Source organism: Rhipicephalus microplus, chromosome X, assembly GCF_043290135.1.
Source record: "Rhipicephalus microplus isolate Deutch F79 chromosome X, USDA_Rmic, whole genome shotgun sequence".
Taxonomy (NCBI): Eukaryota; Metazoa; Arthropoda; class Arachnida; order Ixodida; family Ixodidae; genus Rhipicephalus; species Rhipicephalus microplus.
Genome location: NC_134710.1, coordinates 178,722,332 through 178,741,520, shown reverse-complemented (window position 1 = coordinate 178,741,520; position 19,189 = coordinate 178,722,332). Strand labels below are relative to the sequence as shown.

At 42.5% G+C, this 19,189-nt stretch overlaps 1 protein-coding gene across 1 annotated transcript in view; it reads left to right on the top strand.

The window, feature by feature from the left end:
• The first annotated feature begins 1,867 nt into the window (after nt 1–1,867).
• Nucleotides 1,868–19,189, top strand: part of LOC119177230 (uncharacterized) — a 116,750-nt gene continuing 99,428 nt past the window's right edge. Inside the window, exon 1 of the mRNA XM_037428654.2 lies at nt 1,868–2,196. Coding sequence (XP_037284551.2) covers nt 2,095–2,196 — 102 coding nt within the window. The 5' untranslated portion in view covers nt 1,868–2,094. The remainder of the gene's footprint in view (nt 2,197–19,189) is intronic.

The window sequence follows — 19,189 nt, the reverse complement described above, 5'->3', positions numbered from 1 at the left end:
AAAGAATGAAAAAGAGCACGAGAAGAATGCGTTGACATTCGTCGTACTCGCAGGCTTTCTAGAAGCACGTTGCCCGTTGGCCGGTGTCTCTCTGTGATCGCCTAAAATGCTCCGGGCTCTGAACATTGCGTGGCACGCACACTCCTTCCGCTGAAAGCTCCCTTGGCCTTTGGCTGTCTGTCAATCTTGCGGGCTGGCTCTGAAAGTTTCAGTCTTCCTGTTCCACAAAAAGCGCTGCGTGCGAAAGAAATAAGAACCAAAGGACGGCGCCATGTGGAATGCAAAAAAAAAAACGCAGCCTGGGAGGAAGCGAAGGGCCTTGACAACTATTTCAGTGGAGCACTGTCTTCCCCCGCTTCAATACCTACAATGTAAACTTGTGAAACTAGACGGGGGCTCCCAAGTCGGAGATATGATTTATTCGGTTAAAATACGTATTGCTACAATACTGAGAGGATGCGGGGTAGGAGAAGAGAACGAGGTTGGCACGAGCGGTGATCTGCCAGATCCGCAGACATTGCAATGGTTTTCAACCCCTACAGTAACCTGAAATCCTTGAGTTGACGATAGATTTTCAACGATGTTCATTTTAACATAAGGAAAATACATATGGGTCAGTATTACATCCATTGGACTAGTTTTTATGTTGGCGTTTTATTCGCGTATCCCCACAACTTGATCAAATCTAGATTTGGGAGCTATCGCTCGCACTCTGTCTTGCGAGAGAGAATTCTGCAAAAGATCAATTTTGACACAGACCTATATCAAGATATTCCTCCATGATGTTAATCTATTGGCTCCGTAATAAATTCACTGAGACTGCTTTTATTCAGCAAGTAGCGTCACGCACTTTGAGCGTAAAATTTTTTTCGCCACCACTTTTCATGAAATAATGTTTGGCCCCACTGAATTATCTACTCCACAGCTTCCATCATGGAGGAGTTCTGTGATATTAATATCTCATATATTGGGAAGCAGCTCTCGGTGCACTGCGGAGTGAGAAGAGAGTATGAAAATGTACATGTTATTTTATTATATAACGCATTTTATAATATAATGTAAGGGAGGCTCAGCAGATTAATTTCATAAGGAAGCTTCTTTCTTTAACACAATAACTTATTCTGTTCATTTTTCTGAAAACAGTCTGCGTGCCCAACATACAAAATTTTCTCACACTTTCACTGAGCGATGACTTACGGTTGACAGCACAGCGTGAGATAAATGCATGTGGCTCGAAAATGGCAGCCAGTTCAAAACATTAAGAATGAACACTTACGTTACTGTAATCAATATATATTTTCGAAATTCTTTGAAGAGTCTGCAAACCACTGGTCTCTTGTCGGAGGGCGGCAAACATAAACACTATATTTCAATACCTTTGTGCACTAAATCTTTCATTTTGTAGGATGAAATAAACACTACACTAAAAACAAAATTTAAGAAGTTATGTACAAACAGGCAGTTTCTAAAGTACGTGTACATTGAAGGGTGATATCTATCCATGCATACTAAATAAACACACCGAGCTTTAATGGTGTCAGTAAATTCTGGCGCGCAAGCAAGTTATCTAGTTCCGTTTTGCGACAGGTGTCGGCATGCAGTAATGCATTATTTAGGAATGTAATAATCACTAAACGACTGTTGTATAATACGTTCGTTCGGTTAAAAAAAGGTGACAACCAACTCAAAGATGTGTCTCTATGTGATGTGGATTGCCGACAATACGGAGGGACAAGTAGACTACAAGAAATTACAGCAGCATTACCCCATCGGATGCTACAGAAGCCGCTAGTATAACGTTGCGTCGTGTCGCGTGCGTGAGTGCACGAGAGCGCGACACGCCCCTCGGTGCACTCGGCAGTCGCTGGGTCCACCTTGAGCCACCGCCAACGCGGCCCGGACTCCGTCGGGTGGTGGAAGATCGCGGCACTAAAAATAAGGTCCGGAGGGGCAACCTCGTCGCTCGCAGCAGCCACCACCCGGCGGCCCGCTTGCCCTGCCAAGCCGGGCGAAGAAAAGAAACGCTCTTCCGGGCCCTCGGCGAGCTGGGCTCCCCATTTCGAGCGAACCGACTGGACGCCCAAGCAGTGCGCGATGGCGGGGAGTGCGATAACCGTCCGCCTGGCCGGAGGCAGCCCCTGGGGTTTCCGGCTGCAAGGGGGAAGAGGCACTGGGCAGCCCCTGACCATCACCAAGGTGAGCATCGGCACGTGGCACCGACGGCGATACGCACGGCTTGGCCGCCGCCTCCCACCTCACATACACTCCCGCCGCTCCTGACGCAGTGCCCGTACCAGGTCCGCGTTCATCGCAGGGTACCTGCGACGGGAGCTGCTGGTGTGCCTTGGTGCGCGACGTTGACGAATAACGCGATAATGTGCGCCTTTAGCGGTTCCCACTGTCGTAACAGTAAACAAGCAGGAACCTAAGGCTTGCCTGAACCGTCTGTGCATGCCACGTTTTGCACCCAGCAACACCGCTGCAGTCACGTCATCGACGGACAAAAGTACGCAAGAGTAAATATCCAGTGTTTCGAAGAAAAATCTGGTTAAATACTTTTGCGTGTTTGTCCCGTATCGAATGTCACTGATATATGTGTCCTACGCTCTGTCTTTCTCTTTTGACCCCCATCCCTGATTTCATGTAAATTTATGCAGAAAGAAGTAATTGCAAGGTTTGCACCAATAGGGTGTCTGTTTCTTGGAAAAACCAGTCCGCTTATGCATTTTAGCTTCCTGGTTGAAATTTTATTGAAGTAAAAGTTCAAGGAGGGTATTTGGAGTGAACTAAAGCTAAAACCCCGATCGTACCCTTTGATAATCAGTTTACTCGAGATTTTAGTCGTTTATTTACAATATATTAATAATATTGCAATGCATTTTATCGCATCACTGACTATCGGAGAGAAAGCAGGCCATATTTTGTTTACATTGGAAGAGTCGTTGATGGATCAAAATTATTCAAAAAATAGTTTATTGACATACATGCAGGCTCATTTTAGGTAAATTCGCATCAGTCTCACGTTTTACCTGGAGTTACCAAAATAGTCTTGTTCTTCATATAACGACCACCGGTGTTGACGTGAGCGAATACGGGAGATCTTCCATAAGAGATTTCTATGACAATCAACCCAGAGCTGAATACTTATCACGGAAAGTTTACTAAGGTAACTTAAACGAGTATAAATGACTTCTTTTTTTCTATTTCAATATTTGATTTTCTGTAACTTCTACAGCTTCTTATATGCTTGCTCCGGCTGTCTTTCTTAGATAGGTCGGAGTTTTTGCAAGCAGAGACCCTATGCTGAGTCCGTGTGATTACTTGTTTTATTGGATTCTGGGCCTGTAGTGATATATCGATACTCCACGTGAATTCACCCCTGGACCACAGCGTGAAATAATTTTTCTTCAGCGTACAAGGGACTCCTCGTGAGTCTTCGTTACGAGGTGCAGTATTTTTTTGATACGACGCTTGATTTATTTATTTATCTATTCACTTATTGAGATATCGAAAATGTGTGTTCTGAACATTCACAAGTATGCAAAGAAAGATTTGTACTTCGACCAATAAGATGGAGAGAATAAATGACAGAGAAGGAAAGGTAACAAGGTTAACCAGTCCAGGATAACTGGTTTGCCACGCTATACGCAGGAACAGGATGGGGGATATTGGAAAAGGGAGAGGAAAGAGAAGACAGAGAAAGACAGCACATCAAGCAGCACACATACAAGCACGCAGCCAGTCACAATCCTTCAATCTGGCGCGGAACGCGACATCACTGTCAAAGCCACTTGTTGAGCTCCGTTTTTATCAAAAACTTCCGCAGTTCCTTTGTCACCTTCAGATGCAATGTCCTCTGTCAATGACATGCAAGAACAGATTCAACAAATATCTTCAAATATATATTCAAGGTTTTTTTTTTTCATGCATCCAAATTTATGCGCTTGATGCATATGAAGAGAGCGTTTACTTTTCGCGGCTTTAGAAGGAAGCAACTTCCTCGCAATAAGGAGAGGAGGCCACCCACTTTGGGCGCACAGTGCGTGTGCAATCAAATCAATGAACATTTCATCTCTTTCTCTACTCTATTAATTGTGCACGTACGTTTCAGTAGAAACACCTGTGCATTTTAATATTGCGGATTCATAACTATGGGCATATAGGTAAGGCAATCTACATCGTCACCATCGGCGTCTGCAAATACGAATGCTGTGGATTATAAATAGAGGGTATTACCGGTGCTTCAAACAATCATGCATTCCCATCTGTTGTAATGGACACGACACCACCAATTGACGAGTATACATTTCCCGCAGGCGTGAAACCAAATCGCATGGCCTGTAAAAGCGCACTATATAGCACGAAAGATGAGATCTGCCGCGTACCCAAAGGGGCCGCGATCTCTCGCTGCGTCGTCGACATGGCACGGAGCCGAGATGCGTTAGTGAGAGAGGACCGCCCACGCGCGCCAGCCGCAATAACGATCTTGATCTGGCGCCACTCACTAAAACGAGCCGTAAAGACAACGTTCATCTCAGTGTCGTGTTCTGCTCGGAATAGTTCAACCCCGGGAATGTCCTGAAAAATTTCGTTAGTGGTCGATGTAGCCAGCAAATGCCACGCGCATAACCTCTGTGCCCTGGCTGTTTGTAAAATAGGGTAATCATTTCAGTCCTACCTGCTTCCAGGGTCATGTATTTTTACGCTTCGATACGTGCGATGTGCACCGTGAAACGTAACGGCTCTGCTTGAAGTTGCGCCTTAACCAGTGCTGGCCAACCCCCACCAGACCTGGTTTGTACACCATGCGCGTTAGCAGCATCAGTATGATATAATACTAATACTACCACCACCACCACTACTACTACTACTACTACCAATAATAATAATAATAATAATGATAATAATAATAATAATAATATCAGGAGTTTTACCTCCTAACACCACGACATGATTATGACGAATGCCACAGTGGAGGGCTCCAGAAAGTTCTACCACTTAATTAGGGTTTGTGCACCCTAATCTAAGCACACGGTATTCGAGCATTCCGCCTCGATGCGGCCGCCTCAGTCGGAATTGAGCCCACGACCTTCAGGTAAGCAGCTGAGCCCCATAAACGCTACACCATCGCGGCGGACAGTGATATAGTATTATTTGCTGAGCTAAACCTAATTATGGCAGCTTCGCACTGGTGGGGCCAAGTCTGAAGATAGAGCGGAGCTTGAACCGTTTCTGTTCCAGCTCCGCTGGAGCGGAACCGTTTCTGTTCATTTTTTTATATTGTTTGTTTCGTGTCAGTATTTTATTGCATCTCTTATTTCTCCTCTGTATCTTTATTTACTTCTATTTCTTTTGTCTCTATCTCTACTTTTCCCTTTCTCAGTTTTTCCATCTTTAATACTCTTTCTTCCATTCTTAGCTCTCCTTTTTCGTTCATATATCACTCTCTCTTTCTGTCTTGATATATTTTGAATGGATTTTGTGTCGGCTCCTTTCTATCTCTTTCTGCATTTTCTCATATCTTTTTATCACTCTTCGTTTCTTTTTCTTTATTTATCTCTTTCTCTCTTCTTCTCTTTGCTCATCTTTTAGCCTTTCTTTTTTATTCTTGCTGTTGCTTTATTTACCCGTCTCTCTTCTTTTCTGCGTATTTCGTTTTTCTCTTTCTTTCTATCTCTTTCTTTATCGCTCTCTTTTTCGCGAGTTTCACGTCCTCCGTTTCATCAAGTAGACGTTGCTCGTTTAACGCTGGCACCTGCTGTAATCGGCATAGTGGGCCTTACCCGATCCCTGTAGCCTATACCCACCTGTGGAGTTTCGCGCGATGGAATGCAAGTTAACAGCACCGCTGTTAAAAAAATGACATCTTGTCTTCCAGTGGTCAAAATGAACTGCCATTTCCAAATTCATTGAGAAGATCATGTGTACGTTATTATTATTATTATTATTATTATTATTATTATTATTATTATTATTATTATTATTATTATTATTATTATTATTATTATTATTATTATTATTATTATTATTATTATTATTATTATTATTATTATTATTATTATTATTGCAGTACCTATTATATGGACACTCCAGGGGCCTGGGGGACTTTCGCTGTCGGCGTCCTCGTGAGCTTCCGCATAATATCTAAAGGCGATAACATTGTACCGCGATTGGTACGCTGTACGTTTGACTGAAGGCGCTTTAGGGCAACCGACGATTGAGGATCAAGCAGAGATGATCGAAATGCACCGGCGCAAAAGGCTGAGTGGGACTTTCGGAGGGTATTGTACGCAGGGCAATCGGGCGTGGCAGCTCGCTTCGACTAAACAGGGAACATACGGCTCCTACATTTACACGTGAAGTGGTCCATAAGTCGGCGAACTCATGAGTCGACTAACTCAGACTCGCTCAGACTACGATATAGCTGAGAGTCTGATTGAGAGTGAGTAATGTTTTGGTGAGTTTCAGTCCGAGTGAGTTCGGCTCAGGAAAACATTGATGAGTCTGAGTCTCAGTGAGTCGAAAGCGAATGATTTAAGTCTCAGTGAGTTCCATTTTTCCTTTGCTAGCCTATGGTCTCATCTAATCACATTCAGCACTGCTATCAGCTGTATCTTGATTCACGTTTATACTCACGTCTATTCAACATACTCCGAAGCAGTGTCGTTCATCCACAATATCAATATTTGTTGATCTGAGGCGCTAATTACGTCAAAAGAGTTGTATTAACCTCCGCCTCCCTAGCTCTTCCCAGGAAGTTCTTCATAAATAAAACTCAAGTTGTCCGCTCTTTCGAAAAAAAATCACACCATATCCACGGAATGAATGATGATTAGTGGGGCGAAGCGTCCATCTATTCGTCCATGCTTCCGTCCATACGTCCCTCTATTCGTAAGTGCGCCCGTTCGTGCGTCCGTCCGTGCGCCCGTCTGTACGTGCGTCCATGCGTTCGTTCGTCCGTCCTTCCTTCGGTGTGTCTGTCTGTCCGCCCGTCCGTCCGTTCGTTCGTCCGTCCATCTAGTGAACAGTTCAAGTACCACCATCTCGCTTCTTTTTATCCTATATTCATCATATACAAGTACCGCCATCCAGCTGACAAACCAAAGAATATACGAGAGTATGTACCACATTTCTGCTGTCAGTGCTTTGTTAACGCCGAGAGCGTGATAACGACGCCGTGCTACGTTTTTCGTAACATGTGGACATGTGGATATGTGCCCCAGGGCGGGTATATGCCACTGGTATGCGGGTATGTGCCACAGGTCATGCACTATGGGAACGAAGGACGCACAAGCCACGCCATAAGGAGCTTCGCCCCTAAAAAAAAAGTCTTTACAGGTTTACGAGCACTAATAACCTATATCCTGAGGTATTGTGTCAAAATACTCCAAGAAGAGCACCAACAACGTAAGTAGTGGTGCTAAAGAACATTACACTATGGTTGGAAAAACTAATTCTAGGCCAACGAACTGATAAAGCGACTACCTCGGACTCACCCAGACTCAGACTGAGCTGTTAGTCTGAGTCTCAGTTAGTGCGGTTAAGTAATATTTTGTTTAGTTTGAGTCCAAGTGAGTCCGGCCGAGGAACATTTTGGCGACTGTGAGTTTGAGTGAGTGTGGGTCTGGAAAATTTTGGTCTAAGTCCGAGTGAGCCCTAAGTGCAAAATATATTTCACGAGTAAGTTTGAGAGCTCCACAAGTTCTGCCTACCTATGATGTGGTCTCATCGTTCAGTTTAGGTTGAAGCCATACACCGCAGGAAGGTCCCTTCACTGGCCGCAGTGGGCGCGTTTCCTTGCGCCATCGCTTTATTTATAATTCACAAATGCTGCAAAGCCTACGAGTTTAGACTCAAGTATAAGGGGTCATATGAAGTTATAGAATAACTGTAAATTGTTACAGTAAATTTTCGACATCAGGGATATAGAGGATGTAATCACAAAGTAGCAAAAGCTATGGCAAACTCAGTCACGCGCTGCAAATGAATGCAAAGTAGGCGCCACCCTAACAAAAAAGTTCCAGGCTCTATTTCGCGATGCTCGCAGTCAAGAACATGTATTCACTGCCACTTTCAGTCATTCACTGTCCTTGAAAAAAAAAACTTTTTCAAGGTTGTGGTGAAAGCGAAAATTGGGACCAATAAATATGGATGATCATTTATTGTTTTCCTTGAAGACAGTCTCAACTCAGTTTGGCAGATTTTCTGGTAACTTTTTGTGTAGCAGCTCTAAAAAACAAATTTTTCCACTAATTTCCTATGTTTGGTGTCCATCAATTTCATAAGGTGCGGTGGTGAATTGCACCTCATATTTTCCGCAAATGGACATAACGGCTTCCATTTGTAATTTTTATAGTTGGGTAACATCTTCGTCTTCGTCTCTTTTTTTTTATGCGTGGGTTTTCAGATAACGGAAGTATAGTCAAGGTTAGACCTCACCTACGGGCTAAAGACCATTATTCTGAGTTGTCTAGCAGAATATTTATTTTAAAAAAAACACAATTTCTCTAGCGCAGGGAAGCCGATAGTCTAAATGTGATTTGGCTAAGTGAGTGTCTTGGAATTTATATTGCAAAGGCAGTTAGTAGAATAACTGAGAACTTTTTCCTTGTTATTTTTCTTGTTATCCTTTGTTATTCTCAAATTTTATGCCCCGTTGCGGGCACCACTTGTCTATCCGTGTAGAGCCTTCTTAGAGTGCCACATACTCATTAATGCAACATTTTTTTACTAATAACGCGGTTGTCTGCATATAACCGGCAAATGTATCTTTAGGAATCACAGTAACTAAATCATCAGCAAGGAAGGTAGGAAAGAAAAATAAATTCAAACTTAATTTTTTATTTACCAGAGAACACTGGAAGGCCGAAAAGGCTAAAAGCCATGAGAACAGCTTGACGAAGACCCTGGTCGAAAAGAAAGAAAGAAAGAAAGAAAGAAAGAAGGAAAGAAAGAAAGAAAGAAAGAAAGAAAGAAAGAAAGAAAGAAAGAAAGAAAGAAAGAAAGAAAGAAAGAAAGAAAGAAAGAAAGAAAGAAAGAAAGAAAGAAAGAAAGAAAGAAAGAAAGAAAGAAAGAAAGAAAGAAAGAGAAGTTAACCAGACACATGCCCGGTTGACTATCCTATGTTGTAAAATTGAAAAGGGGAGAATAAAAATCTTTAAAAGTCATTAACAAAAAGAAGAAAAAACACTGGAAAGCTTTATGCACCACCTTGTAGTAGGTAGGCAAATAACTTTGTTTTCATGAAATAATGATGTAAATAAAGTTGTTGAACTATTACCCCTAGGTAGTGCGATATGTACACCAGAAGAAACATTCACAACTGAAGAAGATTGACTTTTTCGTCAAGGCCTCACTGAAATCCGAAAATAACGAGTCAATTTGCGCGTATATACCAATAACCCGCAGAGTGGAGGCATAGTGCTTCGGAAACCACGGTGATAGAACTAAATGGTTCTAAAAACTCGTCATCGTAATTTGCTGCAACAATCAATCATTTGGCACCAACGGCTTGTGATAGAAACAAGATGGTAAGTCTGTAAGCAACCGTGGTCTTCCTTTTGAAATATTGGCACAATGTGTGCTCTACGTCAGCCTGTTGATGTCTCGCAGCACTCTAGTAATGTTTTTCAAAGCGTTGTAAGAGTCAGTTATGTGCTCGGGATAGTGCGTTGAAAAATGCGTTGAAAAAGTTCAGCAGGTCCTGAAGATTTTTGGGGGTGAACCTTTAACAAAATCTACAAAAGCCTGAATATATGTGGTGTTTTGGCGGTGTCTGAACGATAAAGTTCGTCCGTTAGCGAACGCCCGATACGTGGCAGCGTTCGGCGCCTCTATTTCGACAGAATCCATGCGTTGTTCAGCCGCGTCATTATTTGGCGCGCGAAGTTCGCTTTGAAAGTTCGCTCCGTCAACTCCCGCCTTAATTAGAATTTCGAGTTATCAGAACTTCTTATAAGGCTGAAGGTAATGGATTACGTAATTCATACGTATATATTTATGAAAAACAAGACTATGAAGTATATCCTAAAATAATGAGCCATTGATTGGCATCTTAGTTTTTCTTGTAACTTCATCACCCACTATCTTCGATAGTTTTTTTTTTTTTTGTTCAGTTAAGCTAGGTCGGCTGCTCGAAGAGTGGGTTGCTAGCCTTATTTCGTTTAACACTCCCGTTTGTTACTATCACATTCACCCCTTTGTCCGAGGGGCAAAACTGTGATGTTATTATTATTATTATTATTATTATTATTATTATTATTATTATTATTATTATTATTATTATTATTATTATTATTATTATTATTATTATTATTATTATTATTATTATTATTATTATTATTATTATTATTATTATTATTATTACAACAAAGGGAGCAACCAACAGCCGGTAAACATTTTTTGTCTCTAAAAAACTGCTTCCGTAAAAAAGTGCGAGTCATAGTTTGTAGGTACCACTCTTATTCGGGTCGAATGCTGAAGAAATGATTCGCTAAAGTGTGATGCCTTCCTGAAGTGCTGAAATGAAAATTTTCAGGGCTCGTTTTTCTATTTTTATACACAATAATAACAACAACAATTCACAGACAATAATGCCAAGTGTAGTATAGGTGATGTTATTAGAGAGAGAAAGAGAGAGAAGTGGTGAGGAAAAGCAGGGAGGTTTACCAAGCTTTGGCTTGGTTAGCTACCCCACACTTGGGGTGATGAAAAAGAGAACAATAGAAAAGAAAGAGATAGAAATCAAGAAGATTAAGAAAAAGATGGATGTTAATAAAAATGAGAAAGAAAGAATAATAAAGAGGAGAGAGATCGAGAAAAAGAAGAAGAGTAAGAAAGTGATGGATATTATAAGGTGCCCCTCTCGAAATCAAGGTGGTGTCCCCCCTCCGAAAAAAGTTTCTGGCTACGCGGCTGGTGTGCCACAACGAGATCCTCACTCGAGACTCTCGCTCGAGGGTATCGTACGTGCCTACAACAGGCAGAAATAGAGCGTATTCCACAATCTCTGTCATGGCTACTGGCGGAGTGGACTGACGCTTCCACGTTTAAATGCGCACACATACACCCCATAAAGCAAACGAGGGGGGGGAAGGGATGGCCGCTGTGGTAGCTGCAGTTGTTAGAGCACCAGACGTGTTATTCGAAGGCAGCTGGCTGCGGCATGTTATCTTTGTTCCTCCTCTTTTAAATGCGAAACATTTTTTAGTGAACTTCGGCGACTTTGAGCGTATCTATCTATCTATCTATCTATCTATCTATCTATCTATCTATCTATCTATCTATCTATCTATCTATCTATCTATCTATCTATCTATCTATCTATCTATCTAGCCGCCAACGACTTTTAGCTCTCCTGGCCGTTTCGATAATTGTATCGATACCAAATTTATTATGGCAGAACATGACCGCATAAAGAACATATTTGACTAGTCATACGATGAAAATCATGATATATATGTCAAGAATGTCATGATTTACATCTCATGATCCTGCAGCTCTTGCGGTGGTTTTGTTCACATGGCATGTTGCAAAACTGCTATGGTATGGCATGATTGCATGGCGAGCAAAAGCGACTTACCTTAACATGAAAATCACGAAGTCCGTGTCATGTAACAACATGAATACATGCCGCGCTCCTGGACGCTTGCGGTCTTTTCGCTAGCGTCACATATACCAAATTTGGTAATACGCGACGTGAACGGATGACATAGGTAAATTACACATCCAAACATGATAGTCACGACATGCGTGTCATGTAACGACAAGACTACATGCCGCACTGATGATGCGCTCGTGGCCGTTTCGCTACCTTCACATATGTCAAATGTGGTATTACGTGACGCCAATGAATGACGAAGGTATGTGACTGGTGCAAACAAGATAATCATGAGATGCGTGTCTTGTGAGAACATGACTACATGCGCCAGTCAAGACGCCAGTACATTTTGACGTGACGTGGTGCGCATGCGCGCCGGCGTTCATTTTGCCGCGTCATGCCGGCGTTGCCACCCCAGGCGCCGGTCCTGCCATGTACTCGCAGGTGCAAGCTGCGCTGTGTTGCTTTGACGCATGCGCATTTCATCGTGTCCGCCGTCCCTCCGTCACGAAAAGAGAAAGACGCAGTGTTGCCCAGGTAACGCATCGGCGCGAAATACAGGATGTCGCATTTCGCGCCGGTTGCCGTCGGGCCGCGCCTGGCGTCAGCCTATAGAGTGCTCGCGTTTTGCTAACGTAGCGTCCCTGTGTGCGCGTGTCAACGTGTGCACGTGTCAACGCTACTTTGGAATGTATTGGGCTCTTCATGATGCACTTGCGTCCGTTTTGATAGCTCCACATATACTAAATTTGGTGTTACGCAACGTCAATTAATGACGAAACATATGACTGGAGAAAACAGGATAATCCTGACAGGCGTGTCATGTAAAAACATTAAACATACCACGCTCATAGCGTGCTCACGGCCGTTTAGCTAGCTCCACATATACTAAATTTGGTATCATGTGACGTGAATAGATGACGAAGGTAAATGATACATCCAAAAGTGATAATCATGACACGGAAGTCATGTACGGCATCATTTACCTCCTCGTAACACTGGGCTCATTTTAAAGTGACATATCAACATTTCTCATTCATGCTTCGCATATCATCGATTCCCACTGTACGTGGGACCTACCATTTTTTTTCTTCACATATACATTACTTGAACTACTGATAATATTCCCTATACTTTTATACTTTTGGTGATTATTGTATGTTATTGTTCAAATATATCATTTTTGAAGCGCCAAAACTTCTGGGTGACCCTTTCTTCACACTCTGCAGCTACTGACGAAATACTAGACGTGGTTCGCCTTGTGGATCTAGTACCGAGTCGCGTTTTCGTACGGAGACGTATTCAGCCGATTGAAATTGCCGAAACGCTGTTTCGAGAATTATCTCTCGTTACGCAGCTTGCTATTTTGGCTTCAGTTTAATATCACCTGACTAGTTACACAAGAAAGTAACCCTCTGCAACCACAACATAGGTATCGGATATCACTATGGAATCATCTTTATAACGATGTTAGTGACGTTAGATTCTTAATCGGGTGTTTAAGACACCTGCTACGCGCTAGGCGCGTCCCGCAGGACAAAAGTAAGCCTTTTTATTCCTTGATAACGACTGTAGTTGCCTGCATGAATTAAGTTCGAGACACAACGATGAAGACGACCACGAAAATATCTGAAATAGGGCATGGTTTGTGCGCTTTGCAGGTTTAATGTCAAAACTATTGTACATCGTTTTAACCAGCAACTGCTTTGTGTGGTAGCGTTATATAGCCGCATCACATTATGATAGAATTAAACAGTTGCGGGCGTTGATAGTTTAATTAAATGCATTTTTTTGTTTTTGTGTGTTTGAATGAGCTATTGCTGAGGGGCTTCCTTGCGAAAGAACATGGTTTCAGCAGCGTAGTCTTTCTTTCTTGTTTTGTTCGCAGATCCAATCAAGAAATTAGGCCGGGCGATGAATTGATATTCAGGATGTCCCATTCTGAAGAAACTAGAAAACATACTTACTCAACAGCGCACATTTTCAAAAACATTGCCACTCGTTTCTTCAGTTATTCCAACTTATTTATTTATTACAGCTAGAGCTTTTATGAGATCAAAACAGGGGTCGTTTCTGGCGCTGTAGTGAGTCTGCCTCTATCGCCGCCGCAGCCTCCGGTGTTCGTAACCACTATCGCATGAAACAAGAAAAATAATTGAAATTATGAAAGACGCAATGAAATTTGAACGCGGGCCCTTGGCGTGGCATGTCCTCCATTGCGAACTGACCATTGGCAGACATCACGTTGGGTGAAGAATATTTTTAAAATATGTACTGACGTGTTTCAGAACAGCAAGGAACAACGAAAGGTCACACTGTACAATGAGCGGGTCGTTGACTCTCCAACTTATTACAAAAGCCTCAGGAATGAGTCTTCATAATCGTCTGCAACAGTATCAACAAAATGCACATAATTCCTTGCAAGTATGCAGCGGCTGCAACGCTTTCCCGAAGAATGACGAAGAATGATATAGTGAACTTGGCCAATCTTCCAGCGTGAATGTGTGCCACAGATTCCGGGCTCTACACTACTACTGTCCACGGACCCGTCTGTCTTACGTCATGAACCCTCTTGTATATTTATGCTGTCGTAGTTTTCATTTATTGTATAGTAGGTACCCTTCAAGAGTGCTTGTAGTAGTTACCCAAATAGTATTCAAAAAAGATTATAGAAAGTTCGTGTTTCCAGATTTCGCTGTGACTGCGCTACGCCCTTCATGCAGGCCTGGCGGTCTTTATTTATTTATTTATTTATTTACTTATTTATTTATTTATTTATTTTTATTTATTCGTTTATTATTAATTTTATGTCATTATTTGTTTTTATTTCATTTATCGCCGCACTATATTCAGAAGTAGGATAGCTGAGTTAGTGCTCATTACTTCATGCAGCAACCCATGTATGAAATTTTTAAAAAATTCAGAATATAACAGCATAGGAAGAGCGAAAGTCGAGATGCTGAGCATATATCGTTTCCAGAAGTTTCATGCAAATGCAAGACAGCGAAATACGCGTTACCACACTTTGTCAACCCACCTGTTTACTTTGCTGGTTAACCTTTCTTCTTTTGCTCTATCTTTCGTATTTATTCGTCTGGAGACTGATACAGTATAGTCAGCTTGAATGGTCCTGAAACATGATTCGTGGTTGCTGGAAAGACACATGCCCGGTAAAGCAGCTGTTGCTGTGAACACATCATCAAAATTTTAAAGTTGTGTGTGGCAAAGAGAGCTTACAAGCTTAGAGCCAAGTCACCCATTTTTAAAGCGCCCTACATTCGCGTACAGAGGCCCGTCCTCATCTCTTCAGATCTGCCGGCGGCGGCTGCATGTCGTCATACAGCAGATTTCTGCTATTGGCCTGTAGCTGACACAGACCAAGAGCGGCGTTTAATCAGGTGCACTTCCTGCCCCGGAATATCACCTCATGCAGGCTTCGGGCTTTTTAGTGCAATAAGATTACGCACTTGGAACCTTGCTGAGCAACGGAATCGCATGGAGAAAGGAGAGGGGAGTGATCGTGTTTCATGACTTGCACTGACCTAGTTGTTGTTTTTTTTTTCGCCTTTGCCTTATACTATTTTGTAGCGTCAAACACTCTCGTCGGTACGAAAGAAGACAGCAAGCGCTTGAAGCGTGTGGCACACTCCTGTAATTCTGCTAGATCTTGACGGATGCAGTTCTTTAGGCAATAAACACCAATACGGAGATCATTCAATGATTAGTCGTAAAATTAATTTAGGAGCCCTTTGGGGCACTCTAAAAGATGTAGAATTTAAAACTGAGTTTTATTTTTGTAGACAGCCAACCATTGCTTGTACTTCGCGCTTCAATTCCTCTAAAAGTTTTGCCAGTTACCGTAATTCTTTTAAACTTCCTGGACTCTTAACTTAAAATTTGACTACCTAGCCTAAGGCAGCAGCATTAAATCGTCTCGGTTAAGTGCAGCAAAACTGTTTATACGGAGAACAGTTACGAGTGTCACGCGTACATGAAGGGACGTTTGGAGTGAAAACTATTCACTACATGTATAAAGATTCTTCTCTACAATGGCTTCTCAAAGTGAATTGCGTAGGCTCCTCCTACCGGTTCCGCAAGCCGATGATCAATTTTCCCTCGTTCCGTACTCGCCAAGTCCTTCAGATGGTGAACCCGAGATGCGATTGCTCTAAGTTAAGAAGCTTGTATTACTCACGCCCGAGTGGTGTTAATAAGCACAAGCTACGCAGTAAATCCTGCCAGCAGCTTGTGGTCAGCCAGACTCAAAAAGTGGGCTGTGTGGTATAGCTGTTGCACTTGAATCTTGGAGTCATTTTATCACCCTCACGCGCATTTCTCCTGTTTGAGTATAGGTGCCGAGTATGAGGCCGTAGACATGCTGTGGCTATTCGCAACAACATTCGCTTGTGAACAGGCACACTAGTACCTGTAAAAGAGGCACAGGTGTACCGGCTTAATCCAGCCCCCGGATGACCCTGAGTGTGACAGAGGGTCAAATCGATGTGTTAGCGCAAAGAAAGTGACTTTAGTTGCATGTGGATGAATGTGTTTTTTTATACCCTTGCTTTTAAATTTATCGCACGTGGCTGCATGTGGCGTGAGACAAATGAAAAATGCTTGCACAAAAGTGGAGGGAGGGCTGGAAGGAGGTTCCTTGGCGCTTAATGGAGCTTAAAAAGGTTACTTGGACCAACATGCTTTTGAGAACCCCTGCTCTAAACAACACTGAACACAACCGGACTCAAGTTTCTTCTCTTGACTTGTTGTTTAACTTTGTTGCGACTACCCACTTTCTGCCCTTAATTCTAGCCAAACCATCGTTTTTACTGTTCTAAACCTGTTCATTCTTTTCGTCATTTTTTTCTTGTCGTTTTCTCGTCATGCCCCTTCTAGACCCGACATTTTTTCGTCAAACCGTGGGATTCGGTAATACACAGTATGCGCCGACTTCAGCCTAGTTATTCTGGGAATTCAGATCACGAAGTCTTGTTTTGTGATTCTATACGTAACTGATACGGCTACTTGCGTAGTTCACTGCTCCTTGGTACCGATATCGCATTACATATGTGAACAGCATATGCTGTTTAACACTCCACCCTTTTTATAATACGCGTCATAATGATTGGTTTTTTCGAAGAAGGTGATATATGACGAGCAAATCACTTTAAAAACTTCTTTTCAACGCTTATATCAATCATTTGCTTGTGCACGCATCATATACCCGGAGTCTCAGTGGCACTACGGCAATAAATTGGAGGGAGAACAAAGTCGTTTCATTCCCTTTATCTTTTCCAATTATAACCACAGCCAGTGTTACAAGGTTAATCTTTTCGAGAAGAGAAGTTTGATTCATTTGGTAATGCATGCTTGGTAAAGTGAAGTACAGTGAATGGAACAAGAAGGTAAGAATGGCGGAAAGAGTGCTAATAATAAACGGGATCATTTCTTGAAAAAAAACACGTCCCAGCTGCGTATGAGCACAAGAAACTCAGTTACCAATAAAAAAGAACAAAAAGAAACCAAACAAAACAGGCAAGCGTGAAAACCCGGTTGACAACAATAACAAGTGGCAAGCAATTGCGTTTACAATTACCACGTGCTTTTCATGCCAAATATATAATCTGGTGTTTTTTTCTTCGACCATGCAACAACTTTAATAACTATGTGACACTCCTAGAATTCATTTTGCCTCTATCATAAAATGACCACAAAATGCGCTGCAGTAGTTGTACTTGCGTAGATGTAACAGAATGTCATTACTGTCTGCTGCATCTTTTCTCGATTCTCTTTTTTTATGAAGACCACAATCTCTGCGGGCTCATCACCTTTGGTGCCAATGTCCCCGCGATATTTTCATATCTATAGATTCAGTATAATAATTAGAAGCATTGATCAAGCGTGTACGTACACTACGTATACTCGAGATAATAAATAAAATCTGGGCTTCAGCACCCTCAAGATGCTGTGAGTAATGAGAGAAGTGGTAGTGGCGGGGCTCGGTATTCATATAGATAATCCAGGGCTCAACGTGCACCCAAATGTAAGTGTAGGAAGGTCTTCGCAATCGGCCCCTCTGCGACAGCGTCCGCCACGTTCGGCAATCAAAGCCGCGGAGGCGATGCTGTGAATATGGTGAACAACAAGCATTTGTGTGGCGCCATCTGTTTACCGTAGGCGAACTCGGCAGGGAAATAGATCTATAAATAACCATAACGCTGTCACGTCGCCAGGCTCTCGCGTCTTCAGTTCTGAGTTACAAGACCTCCATGAGCCTACAGTTTTCACAGAAGCATGTGAGCGGGAAGCTCCTCGTTGTCCATTCGGTGAAGCACATATACACTTGATTTCTAAGACCGAAACAAAGCTAGGGCTGTTTAGAATAAATAATTATTTTTACGTATTATACATAGGCTGTGGTGTGAGCTCGAGGCTTCAAACACCGGGCAAGGAGGTATACCTTTTTTGTACAATTTGATCTCGAGAACGCGTTCGATCGGTCACCTCTGACCATTCTCTTTATTATTATTATTATTATTATTATTATTATTATTATTATTATTATTATTATTATTATTATTATTATTATTATTATTATTATTATTATTATTATTATTATTATTATTATTATTATTATTATATAGCGGTTTGCTACACCATAATGGGGCTAACTTAACAGATGAGAATATCAGAAAACAGAGAGGTAGATAGAAAACAGAGTACGTGCCCACTCTATTACTGCTTCTCACCGATCGCTATGACAGTTGCTACTACATAGCATTTTTTATTAGTAAAAATAGCAGCGACACATTCGTCCCCATTATTTTCTGAAAAAGAAGACAGCCACCTTGCGGGTTTCTGCAGAACTCATTTGCACTTGTAAAAGCATTGGACTGTTTTTATGCACTAGGACAACCAAGTTCACTCTCAAGAACATCCTTTTTTTTAGTTTAAACTATTTTCCAAGACAGCATCAAACCCCGTAGTAATTATCAACAAAGTACGGGAGCGTGAGTAAATCCCATTTCGTTTTAAAACGACTATGTATCATAAGAATGAGGTGACTAACGCAGCTGTCTTGGCCTAATTGGCCGAACGGCTAGTCGTATAGGCCGGCAACAGCCCCACGCGCGTACAGCGCCAGAAATACGCAGTTGTGCAGCGACATGAGCGAAGGGCACCGAGTCACGCATTCTTTCGCGAGGTGCCATTCCCTGCAGCTCATGTGCCGCATGCGAGTCCGACGGCGGCGCTACTCTGCCACAAACATATCATCAGCAAGCAGTCTTTCTCCTCGCCCGTGACGGTACTTTCTACTTCGGGCCGGTCGTCCTGAGCCTAGTCAGGGAGAGACCGAGCGCAGCTCGCTGCCAAGTAGGACGCCACCAACCTGAGACAGCGCCCATAACCGCCTAGACAAGAAGAAACAATGAGAACGGCAACCACACATCACCCGGAAAAAGAGGGTGTCTTTAGCCGCTCTCGAAGCGAGACAAGGGCGTCCGTTCACAAAGCGCACACTCGACGGTTCTTTCGGGAGCACACCCAGGGGCTTCCTACTGAAACGCTGATCGCGAAGCGTGGTGCCAGGTC